General features: G+C 36.7%; 1 protein-coding gene across 2 annotated transcripts in view; it reads left to right on the forward strand.

The window, feature by feature from the left end:
- The window catches only part of QKI (QKI, KH domain containing RNA binding), a 153,114-nt gene extending 144,801 nt beyond the window's left edge, over positions 1 to 8,313 (forward strand). For both annotated transcript variants that reach the window (XM_082302883.1, XM_082302881.1), the window contains exon 8: positions 1,891 to 8,313. In XM_082302883.1, the coding sequence (XP_082159009.1) occupies positions 1,891 to 1,907 (17 nt within the window). In that variant the 3' untranslated portion in view covers positions 1,908 to 8,313. The remainder of the gene's footprint in view (positions 1 to 1,890) is intronic.
- Positions 8,314 to 12,985: the final 4,672 nt, after the last annotated feature.

Genomic DNA, 12,985 nt, shown 5'->3' on the forward strand with positions numbered 1-12,985 from the left:
AAACCTGTGTGTACTGTAGAAGGCCAGAGACTTGGCAGAGGATGTATCACAGGCGTACTGGTATTTTTTAAAGGTAGCTTGCTTTGATTTTAAACTCCACAAGAAATATTAATGCTGAGAATTTTCTCAAATTTTTTATCCAAACCAATTTTCACATAATTTATATATAAATTTTAATACCTTTTAATCAAAATTGTAATGAGTATCAAAATGCTTTAAGAGTCTGTTTCTAGTATACCTGTAAAGTGGTAAGATTGTGCCACATAAAATATTTATTTTTATTTTTTCTTCTTTTTGAAACAGCTGTTTTAATTTAAACAAATCCCACTTAGCATGATTCTGAAAAAAAATTCAGGGAGTGTTTGGTCTCATTTATGTTACAGTAGTAATTTTTTGTAGTGTTATGAACTGTATCCTAAATGATAGGCCACTTTTATTATGTGAAAGTAAATGAATCCACAAGAAACATTGTTAAATCGATGGTATCTGTGAATATTACACCTACTGGACTTCATTTTATGTAATGGCACAAATCTGACTTTGCACTGAATACCTTTCTCACTTTCATCTCCTCTGCCTTAGTCAAAATGGCAACAGTACAGAAACTTTTATCAACCTCAGAATATATTAGCTCTAATTAAGCTGTCGAATGAGTCTTAAAAAAAAAATAAAAAAAATCATACTACTGTTAAGTGGACCAAGTTTGGTGAAGGAGAATGCGAGAGAATGAATAAAGAAGGAATAGCTCAAGAACATTGGGAATGATAACTTTCCACTTGAGAACTTTTTTATGTTTTACTGTAATTTGTTTGTGGTTTTGGGTTTTATTTTTTTTGTTTTGTTTTGTTGGTTTTTTCTTTTTTCCTTTTTTTTGCAAAAGAAAATAGTATTTACAGGTGGCTTCTTTTAAAATATAAAAATATAAAGCAGGAATGTATATGAAATGTCAGATTTTATTGTATTTGCAGAGTATTAGCTTTGAAAATGAATAAAGAGAGCTGTTTGTAGTTTTAAAATGCCTTATTAGTATCAATTAGATATTTTCTCTATTTTTTCATGTACTTAGAGCTTTTTAAGTATAGACTTTAAAATGGCAGGACTTCTACAGTGTTTACATGCAAGTGCATTTTATAAGTGTCCTATATGTGTAAAATAGTAGTTCGAACGGGAAAATGCTGGCTATAGTAGCAGGCTGAGCGTTTTCCTGGTTTCCACGATGATGCCTACATTGCTAGACTACAGTTTAGTATTGCTTTGTATCATGAGGCCAAGAAATTCCGTGTTGTTTGTAAATAGAATAAATGAAAGGCAATAAAAAATTTATTGAACAAAAACCCTTTGTTTGGCCCATAGTTTGTTGAACCAAATTGTTTCTCTAAATCCAGAATTCCTTAGATGACTCCATTCTTTTAACAACCAGTTATTAATAATCACATCCATCATTAATAGTTGCTTTAATGCTTGCACCTGGGGAGGTACTAATGCTTAATAGCAGTCAGATACTGATGCTGTGCACTGACTGTTGTTCCAGAAATCTTCTACCCAGTTCAAAAACTGTTCATCGTTTTTTGTTTTCCAATTTCCTTCATCGACTGCTACTAACCATTAGTCGTTAGTCATATTTTATCTCTATTTCTCCTGTTAACCGGTTTTGTGGGAGTGGGCTTCTCCTTCACATGTCCAAATCATGATGGAGGGCTGTCATGATTTTATTGCATTCTGTAGATGGTGGTGTCGATCAGTATGTCAGAATTAAACATGCTTGTTTTTTTTATTAGTTGTGATTAGTTTTCATGTTGTCATTAAGCCGTCACTAGCTGGAACTAATCTCTTCTCTATCTTTTCTTTCTTTTTTTTGTTTTGTTTTTTTTTTTGTTTCTAACCACCCAGCCGCCACCGGCAACTAACCTATGACCTTCTGACCTCTGAACTCTTCACCCAATGATGACCTGACCATGCCTGCCTGCTGATCAGTTAACTGGTAAACGCCTTTGCTTGCCTGTCTTCAGTGCAGCGAGCTGGGGCACTTGTCCGTTCGTCTTACCATCTAACAAAACAGACAAAGAAATTGTTGTCCTCCAACTCCGCTTTTTGTTGTTCTCCTGTTTGGGTGAAAGTGGTTCTAGAACCTGCACTGAATAGTAGTAAAGCAATAAGGTCCAACTCATCCCTCCGCACTGATCATCCTCTAGTGTCCTGCCCCAAGCGAACGGTAAGGAGGCCTCGCACGAGATGGAGACAGATGTCCCTTAACTACCCGATGACAGAGGCAGTTACTGTGAGAGACTTCTAGGAATATTTTTCTTCTCAGAAAAAAAAAAAAAAAAAAAAAGTCAAAGCTCTCTCTGAATGTACTGTGTGATGATGCATCATGCATGAACCTTTGGTCAGGGATGTCATTGGGGAAGGGATTCCAAAAAGTATTCAAAATTTGATACGCTCTTTAGTCACTACCAGTGCCCTCAAAGGGCAGATGTTGCAGCCTTTTTTCTATTGCCTGCCAAATTGGACGTTTTAAAGGAAAGTGTGCCATGAAATGCAGATTATGATGACTTTTCAGAACTACATTAATGCAGAGAACAAAACAGCAACACTATTAAAGCAAAATACGAGTTTAAATTGTTTTAACCATATTTTAATCTCCTTGGAAGATTACATGAGAACAAGGTACATGCATTATGTGTCACATTACTGGGCAAACTGTTCAAATATTTTTTTTAAACCTCCCTGTATAGAAAAAATTTCATTAAGGATGTAAAAGCCATGCTTGCCTATTTGCTGTATACATGTAATGAAATTGTAGATAAAGTGTAGTGCATTGAAACAAAATGAACAAAAAAGTAGATACTTTTACTATACAAGGGTGCTGGTGCAGAAAAAAAATATATTTTTGGAAATGTAGCATTTTATACTTTCAAGTGTTATAAAAAAAGAAAAAAAGAACAAAGAAACCCTTTATTTCATTAAATGATTTTTTCTGGTGGTTGTCAAGAAACAAAAGACCAAAAGAGCCTTTTAGTCTTTCTTTTTTATTTTTTAAGTATTGGAATAAGTCTAAAGAAAAGGAAGTGCCTTATTTTCTTCATGGTCATTTAGTCAAATGTCTTGTATAATCAGCTTCTCCCTCAGACAAGTTACTGCATGCCACTCAGTCGCCCAGTATGTGAAAGAAGCTGTGAGGGAAGACAAATGATGAGTTGACCATATTAATTACCTGATTTTTGCCATACTAGTGTGATGTGACTTTGCCAAAATCTCATTAAGTGAAGTATTTGCTAAGTTTTCATCAAACCAGCCCATTATTATTTCAACCACTCTACTTTTTAAATCATAGCAAATGCCGTACTTGTGCAATGTAAACCAAAGGGTTCTGTGATACAGACTGTCTCATGCTAAAGGAGATTATTAGCTGACAAATGTTTGTAGAGCTGGAAGTTACGTCATTTTTGTTCAGGGATGGAGAGGAGTTTTCTTGATTTTGGTTGAAATAAATATACATCAACTATAGTAGGCTTTGGCACCACCCAGAAAACAGATGTTCTTCGGATAATGAAACTGAAAGTGCTTAGCGAGTTTTCACGTCCCCAGTTTTCACAAGCAGCTCCTGCAGTGGCAAACAGCACGGAAGTTGCGTAGTTTTCAGCTCGTCTTTGACTATTAGATCTGGCCCATTGACTTTTCTTCAAAAGATAAGCAGGAGAGGGACTTCAGCCATTTGACGTCCAGCTATACTTTATTTTTAACCCTTGTTTCCACATGAGGTTCGAATAGCTGGGCAATTGCAAGAGCTGAAGCTGTTGAACGCACAGTATTTAGTTCTGAAAATGTTAAGTATTATTTTGTGGGGCTCAGTACTAAACTTGGCAAATATCAGGTGATAATTTTATTCCCCTCTTGTCAACTTATTCTCCTCCTGCAAATCTTCACAGCTTCCAAGTGAAAGGTCAATAGTAAGCTAAGAGGGCTTACGTTTTTAAGCACCTGCATGGTGACCTCATCTAACATCTTGTCTCACCTGGAAATAATTATCAGTTTATTTACTATGCAATAGACATTCATCCTTTCGTATTCCGCTAGATTTTTGTTTATTGTGCCACCGGCTTTGTCTTCCTGTTACACATACAGTTGTGTTGATTTTATTTACAGTATATGCTGTGCCATTTTGATTTTATTTTGGTTGGTTGGTTGAATAAACTTGCGACACTCGAACATTTGAAGAGAGATTTGCTAAAACAATACCAGTATTTGATCCAGTTTCATCTCAACTATGATAAAACCTGGACATTTTAGACATTTATCAAAGGTCTTTTACTTGGGGGGAGGGGAAGTGTATGGAATAGATGTGTGACATGTGAAAGTAATGTTTGCTCTGAACAAACTTCTGAAAACTTAGTTACTGACAAAATTTTGGATCAACTTAAAAGCATGACTTTTGAAATCTCTGAATGCCTTGGTTCTCAGTATTATCATTCTTTAATGACTTTTTCTTTATTAAAATAAGTAGTTTTAAGACTTCTTTCTGACAGTATTATGTAATTTTTTTAGAGTGGGTAGATGGGAGTGTCGCTTGTATGTAACCGTACAGATGACATATATTTGTCTATTCTTTATTATCTTAGTAGTTTCATGCTATGTATGTACCATAACCAACCTATTGCCTATGAGAAACATGTAAGATAATGTATTTACAGCCATTGTTACAAGTTTATAATGTATTTTTCTATCTTGTTTTATATGTATGTTATATAACATTCAAAAGAATTTTTTTCCTGATTGAGAAAAAAGGATACAAAATGCAAAACCCACAATTTTGATAACTGAAAAATTGCCAATTGTTTTGCAGTACTTTATTATATTGGGAGTGTTGTCTTTCTTGGGCTTTTAGTTAGCTACTGGATGAATACATTAGACATATTTGGGTTTTAGTTGGGTTTTTACATAGCTTGCATTTTAATTCTTTGGTTCTTTGCTGTTTCTATTAACCCATAGCATTATTTTAATAAATGTTATAATACCAACCTACTAACTCTGGACTATGTCTGTTTATTAACCATTACATGTTTAATTAAAATAAACAAATAAAGACGGAAGAATGTAAAGTCTTGAGTTACTGGACTAACCCTGAAGAACGTGACCACAGATAACACAACGTGACTTGTTTTTGTGTTGTTTGTCAGCTGACATTCTGCACACTACTATTAAGTTGGCTTTGGTCATTCTGGCCTTTTACCTTGGGGAATAGGTGCCAGTAGAAATGGGAACAAAGTAGCATTTTTTGAGGCATTCTTCTTGTAGTGTCTCGCCACTTGCCTTTCAGCATCTGCATTACTAATTCCACACTTTCTTTTTCTTTCTCTAAAATAATTACTGTTGGCTCACAGCAAAAGAGCAAAAGATGCCAGTGTATTGGTAAATGGTGACGGTGTACAGAAACCAGTTTGATTCTTTGTTGAACCATTCAGAGGTTGCAATTAATCTCACAGTAATTTGTGATTTGTTGGTTTTGGCACCTGATTCACTGTTGCATCATGTGACATTTCTAAGCAGAAAATATTTCTGGATAAAACTGCTGTACATTGAAATACAAAACCTGGGGGTTTCCTTTGGCAAAAGTGCCTTATTTATGCCATGCTATTTCAAGTAACTTTTTTTTATGGTACTTCTGCTGTAGTCTATCAGTATTGCCTAGCTCAGGGGAGTACAACTTCTGTAAGCCAAAGGTCAAACTGTTTTTTTTTCCTAATGACTGCAGAAAGTACAGAAATACACCTTTCACTAAATTACCAAGCAATATCCATTTCAAATTCCAGAGCTGCCTTTATGTGATCTTTATCCCTGTGGATGACTGGAGCAACATGAATGCAGGGAATTGAAATGGTGAAAATGCTGTTTTGAATGTACATCTATGCAAATATTTTTACAGAAATGCTTCCCCTTTCTTAGAACTACACTATCTGAGCCTCCTTCATATTTCCCAGGTAATTCTCCTGGATTTGTGACCTTGAGTGGGCAGTAATTACCACTAATATCAAGGGACATCCTCGATGTAGATAACTTTTCAGATGTCAATGGATTTCTTCCTGGAAGTCCCATTTTTTTCCTATAGATAGTAAAATTCCAGATGAGGAGTCTGAATCTGTTCAAATTCCTCCTTTAATTTATGACATTTCAAACTATTTATCTTGAAATACATGCTATATAAAACTGTATAAATAGAGTTCTCACAGTATTGCTAGTAATTAAAATTTTATGCATCTTTATTTTATGGAGAAAAATAGTCTAGCTTTCATGATGTTTGTTAGTTTTCTAATGGCATGTAGTTCTTTGTTTTAGAAAAATTTTAGGTAGAGCTGAAATACCAATACCTTTTGAATAGTTTCACTTGTGCAGAATTTTTTTTTTTTAATTTAACAGATCATGTTGCTATCCTAAAACTCAGCCACAGGCAGATGATAAGAATATTAGATAATTACAACAGATAATACCAGGACCTTTTGACTGGATAATGGAACAAGTGTCATTACAGAGCAAATAATTTATAATCTTAAAGAATTTTATCAGAGGCACACATTTAGTTTGGTGAAGTACTCTATCCAGTATAGGTGAAACTATTCAGATGGAACAAAACTTTAATGTTTTATATTGAAGAATACTTCTATTCTGAGAACAACTGCTTTTCTGTAGTATTTTTATTATTTTTTATTTTTATCAATAGATATTAACTACTGTCATACTTTGTCCACAGTGCATTTTCATCTCATTCTTCAGTATATGCCATAGTGAAAGTTGCTGTAAATTTTGTAGTACTTTAAAGCTGAAGGACAGAAAAAAATAGGGAAACTCTAAAATCAAAATAATACACTATTATTGTTGTCCACCAAAGGCATTTCTCAACTTACCTGAGTGCCTGTCTGAAAATTTAACTATTTTTTACTTTGCCTGCTTACAGGAAAGATATGAACTCTTTTTAGAACTGAATTTGAGGATGACTTCAATATTGCTAAATCACTGAAGTTAGCTTCTTTTTCTTTCTTATTATTCTGAGGTTAAATTGTCTTAACATTTGAAAGATCATACATTCAAGACAATTAGATAATTGCTCTTTGATCCAATAAAGTGGGGTTTATCTTAGGTTTTGGGTTTTTTTTAATTAGGTCAGCATATAAATAAAAATATCATCTGGCCTTTCAAAGTAAACTCTGAGCAGTGCTCTTCACATCTTAAAAGTGAACTGTTGTACCGAAGTACACCAGATTTGGTTTCAGTTAGAGTATTTTTGTGCGTTTTATAAAGTGCCTTCAAGAACACACTTCAGATATTTTTAATGAGCATATGTTCAGTGTACTGACAATACTGATCTTTTATTTGAACATACCTTTTAAATGTGTGTCAAAAATCTACATGTAACGAAAAGTTTATTGCCAGATTGTACTCTGTGAGGGGGACCACTAAAAGGTTTTCTGCCCTGAAAAAGCAGGGAAGCATTGAAGTGTGTTACCATCCATTTAGAAATTAACTTGGCAGAAACATACTTAGGAGTATATGAAACTGAGTTCTTTGTGTCTGGATAAAAATACCAGTTATCAGAAACAGCGCGTTGTACAGAACGAAATCTGAGTAACACATTCCTAGGGCTGGAAGTACATGGTTTTTCCTGGAATTTCTGTTTTGTTTTGATATGCTTGATACATTTTTCTAAAACACTGGAATACTGTCCAAATAATACATGACCCATAACGTTAGCACGTGGTAATCAATGTTGAATCAAACTGGTTGACGAAAGTACAGTGCTCTTCCTTCTCTGTGCCTGCGCACTAATTGCAGGTGGTGCATAGGGGCTGGGGCTTAGGCACAGCAGGTTACAGTCCTAATTTCTTGGTGCCTGCAGTTTGGGTGTCCGTCTTTGACAACAAGACTAACTGGGAGGACTTTGCCTCCCAAGGCAAAGATTAGCTGAGATCTGAAACTCTTTGTAGAATTAATTGAAAATACAGCAACAACGAAGCGACATATATACATAAATGCTTTGACTTGTACTATGGCAGTTTGTGTGAAACATTTGAGGTTTTGTTTGTGCAAAATAATGTATTCTGAGGGGAAAAGCAAACATGGACATTGCCAAAACACATGTAAATAAACACCATTTATGACTGTACATTATGTGCAATAAACTGGAAAAAGGTGCATGTACTTTATCCTCAAAAGAAAACTGACAGCTCTCAATGCTATAGCTATAGTTTTATTTTCTGAAAAGTTAAATTTTATTCTGTATCTAAACAACAGAATAAAGAATGTACATTTTTCACACCTAAATTTTCATTAATGCTTCTAGCAGTGTTATAAAAGATGTTAATTGTTGAAGAGGCTTAAACTTTCATGGTTGTCCAATTATCAGGGTATATTTTGGTTTATGCTGTTGTTTGTAACTGTAAAGGAAGGAAGTATGCATTATATACCATAAACATGCAATACACATCTTGCATATGGATATGTGGATGCACCAATTCTATAAATTTCTCAAAGATGACCAAGTGATTTTGATGTTATTGTAATTTTGTAGGCATAACTTAAAATTGTTCAGAGCAAATAAGAAAGAGGAGTGTTACTTTAATGTTAACATACTGCTTTGGGGCATGGTTTCTGATTATGGTAAAAAATCAAGATGTCTGCCACCCCACCTACTGTGAACCTGGCGAGAAACACACTTTGGAGAAGAACTAGATTATGGTGTTCTGCACTTTCATTTATGTGATTATGCCTGGTTTTAGTTAAGGACAATTACTTTTATCAAGGTATTCTTTGCTAAAAATTCCTTCCACTTCATACTGCTTAAATAAAAAGGTGTTTGCTTCAGAAATAAGTGAAGTAGATAAGAGTGGCATCTTAAGAAATCTGGTTGAGTAGGGGAGAGGAGGCTAAATGCCAGTGCTAAGGTACCCTTCTGCACTCCCAGCAAGAATGAAAAATTTGGCATAATTAGTTTTCAAAGACACCTTCCATGATGAGTCTCACCAAAGTAGTGGCGTATAGGTGTGTCTGAGCTAGCTGAACTCCGAAGTTCACAGAATGTAGAGATGCTGTTTGGCATGTGCCACTCGAGCAGGTAAAGCAGCCCCTACCATCTTTGCTGTTACTCTGAGTGCCAGGTGCCTGTGCCCTGCAGTCCTGGTCTGGAGTGTGGGCACAGCCTCATTTGCTGTGCTGTCTCTGGCTGCACTGTGTAAACCCCCTCCTTCATCCATCCGGATCCCTAGAGAACAGAATTGTGCTGACCTTCCTTACCTCTTGCACCAAGTCAGTAATACCTGTTTATGGTCACGTTCATTTTAGGAATTGCATTTATAGGTCTACAAGTTAAAGTTAGATGTGGAGTTTAAAGACTGGAAATTTTTTATCAACAGACTTTATCACCATTCTACCAGCACTGTCTGTGTGGTTTGGTATGTTTATGGGGGATGGCCTGACCTTACTAGATGGCTCCTTGTTTTACTACAGTTACTGTAGTTCCCTTGAGGAAATGCAAACTTAACCATTATCAGTGTCAAAATAATGAGAGACATTCACAGCGAAGAGTATGAAGTGCAGGGTCAGAAATCACTGTATTTCATGTTGGCATTCACGTCTACCGGCAAACGTAGAGAGAGACTTTATCCAACTGTTTTCTTGTTGCCCCTCTGAAGTTCCCAAATAGTTAAAAGTAGACAACTGACAGCCAGTTCCTGTTGAGTTGAACTCGATAAAAATTAACAATCACAAATAATCAATAACTCTCAAAAAAGGGGTGGGGTTTTGGTTTGTTTTTTTTTTTTCACAAAGTAATATACCATATATTTGTCCTTTTTAATTTCTGCCACAGCATTTTTAAAGTGTTTTCATGTTCAGCAATAAGTAAGGTTACTACTTTGAAGAGTAAACTGAATAAACTCAGAGGTGAGGTTCAAGGAAAAAAACCATCAAATAATGGCACTCTTCAAGACTGCATCATTTCAGCAGCTTATCAGTAAATGAAGGTGTTTTCTCTAAAGTTCATGTGTTTGTAAGCCCCTTACAAGGACAAGAGGCTAAGCAGAGAAACTATTTTTGTTTGTGGAACCTTTTCAGAATGAATTCTGTAGATTTTCAGTTCACTGAGGGTGGCCTTTATTAAGCAGGTGGTACTTCCACTGCCTGAAGATAGGAAGTTCCCAGGTCCTCTTGCCATAGGTCAGTCATTGAGCAAACAAGTGTTCAGTGTTGATTCTAGTTTTCTTTTATATTCACGTGAAAATGAAACCCCATCTTTTGTATCCAGGCCTTTTTAATATCATGACAGATGTATCAGTCTGTAGAGTAGTGTTTTAAAGGGATTTTTTTTTAAATTGAATTTATTTCAGTAAAACGGCAGGTTGAGTGGGCAAGAGTGTTACAGGAAATGTGTTAATACATGATAAAGATACTGGGATCACTGTTTTAGAGGCTCACTGTGTTCCGTGCATTAGAAACCCACAATGAAATGTTTGTGTAATAATTGTCTTGTTAGTTTCTACACCTTTCCAATTACGATTTCCAGACAAGGTGGTTTTCATGAGAGTAAGACTGCACCTTGAGCAGTTCAGAGGTAGTGAAATGACAAGATACTGCAGATCACTCCTACATCTGTGCTTTTTCATAGAGCACAACCTTTTTAACGTCTTGACCTCAGATACTGGGTAAAACATTGTGATTTGTGATGCAGGGGGCACAGTTTAGCCTATCTGCTAACCAAAAGTTCATCAAAAGAATCATCAAAAGTTCAAACATTGTTACCATTTTGGAGATGTTACTGCATATTAATTGCTGTGGCAAATTCCATGTCTTGTTTTTAGGGTGCAATTTGGAGACCTTCACATGCATACTACTCTAATAAATCTCTGGATCATTTTCATGATCTTTCATGAAGAGTGGATCCAGTACTGCTGAGGGGGCCACAAGGCCATTGCTTGCATGCCCGTGTGTGACTTTTCCTATATAACCTTAGTGATAAGATAATTTTGATTCTTTCCCTGAAAGGCAACGAGTGAAGCAGATCTTCAGCTTTGTTTCTGAGAGAAAATAGGAAATGTATTCCAATGTGGACTGAAAGAAGATAAATAATAATGTCAGAGCTTTGAACCCTGTCCTGAACAGATGACTAAAAATTACGTTGGACTTTTATATGAGGCAAGAAGAGGAGACAACCCTAAACAAGAGCAGCACTGTCAAGCCCATGCTGTGTTGACAAGAAGTTCATCAGAGACTGTAGGCTGGAATTTTAAGTGAAGAAAATTGAAATTATCTCGGTCCTTGAAGAACTGGTTTACCATATCTTCCTGTTATCTTAAGCAAGCTTGTTAATTTCTCTGTTGGAAATTTTTCCCTTCTTTGGCCTAATTTGAATTTCTTGTTCTTTTATTCTAAGGTTCTGCCCTGCCCCCTTCCATGCTGTCTTGCATTTCATAGACAAATGCTCCCTTCATTAGGATGGCGAGGTGGCACAGGTCGTTCTTGGTACAGAAAGACAACAAGCAAGACTTCAGGTCTAGATCAGGATGTTCAAGTGTACACTATTTAGAAAGCCTGTTTTACATACACATGACTCCATATGAGCAGATGGAAGAGAAATATTTTAATAGTGAGGGCATAAATCTAACGTCTGGAACACCTGGTTTTGAGATGCTTCTTTCATTGCTGATGATTTGTGCAGTTTTGGGCAAGACCCCTGCAGCCAAATCCACAAAGTACCACCATCACCTGAAGTGATGTATCAAAATACGGAGTGTGGTCACCTAGGTTTTCATCAAAAGAATCGTTTTTATGGTCTTCCAGAAAAGAAAACACCATAGCCTTACTGTCTTTTGTTGGTTTCAAGCAACAACATCAGCAAAAAGGAAAACCCCTGGTACCCAGAGACAATACCCCTGCCTGAGTGCAGAAGGGAAAGCACTGATTGATAAATCCCCATCTTTCCACCACACCCGCAGTAACCAGCTGGGCAGCTTGGCTGCTTGGGTCCATCTCTTGGACATGTTTCTCCCTGTTTCCACATACACAGCATGTATGGCTGTAACTTTGCCTTTTGCATTCCCCAGCTACCCATAATGAGAGCTACTATTTTACTCAAGTACCTTTGGCGCTCTTGTTCTGCATCTTTGTCCCTCAGTTTCCTGTCAGTGAAATGAGGCTAACAGGAGAACCCCAGTGGAGTGCAAGCTGTGGATGGCTGCATTCGAGTCTGTAGAGTGCTCAAGCAGTACAATGCTGAGTGCACTCTGGTATCATCACAATGTCCAAGTGTCTCATAATCATGAATGTACTTAAGAATAAAGCATGAAAGCAAAACAAAACACCTCTGACTTCTTGCTTAGTCAAACCCATGATACAAAGAGTTTGCAGAATCTTGTAGGCCAGCTGAGTCCTAGTCTCAAACCAGATCACCTCAGTGGGTACCTACCAGTAGTGCTGTCTCAAGGGATGGCCATCTCAAGAAATGATGGGCACAAGTAACTCCTGGGAAGATTCTGGTTGGATGCAAGAGAAAATTTTTTTACAGGGAGGATAGCAGCCATTGGAATAATCTCCCCAGAGAAATGGTGGGTTCTCCAATTTTGGACACCTTTAAGGTTCAGCTGGACAGCATACTAGCTCACGTCTAGACCTTGCTTTTACCAAGAAAGGTTGGACTAGATGGTCCTTGCGATCCCTTTCAATCTGGTATTCTATGATTGTGTTCGTAACAATCTGAATCCTGCAGGCTTATTGAGGATGGACTGAGCTGCATTCCAGTTGTTCACAGTTGGCAAGTCCAAGGAGAGGCAAAGGGACAGAGATGCAGTTTTGGGAAACAGCACTGCTTTGTCTCTGCCAGTGAAATGTAGATGTGGGGAGCACTGACAGCGCTTGAGACCTGGAAGGACCAAGAAAAAAATGGAATTATATTGAGAATCTGGTTGGCAGGAGTGAGATTTCCTCTGCAATCATGTGAGGTTCA

This window comes from Coloeus monedula (assembly GCF_965178545.1).
Source record: "Coloeus monedula genome assembly, chromosome: 2".
NCBI lineage: Eukaryota > Metazoa > Chordata > Aves > Passeriformes > Corvidae > Coloeus > Coloeus monedula.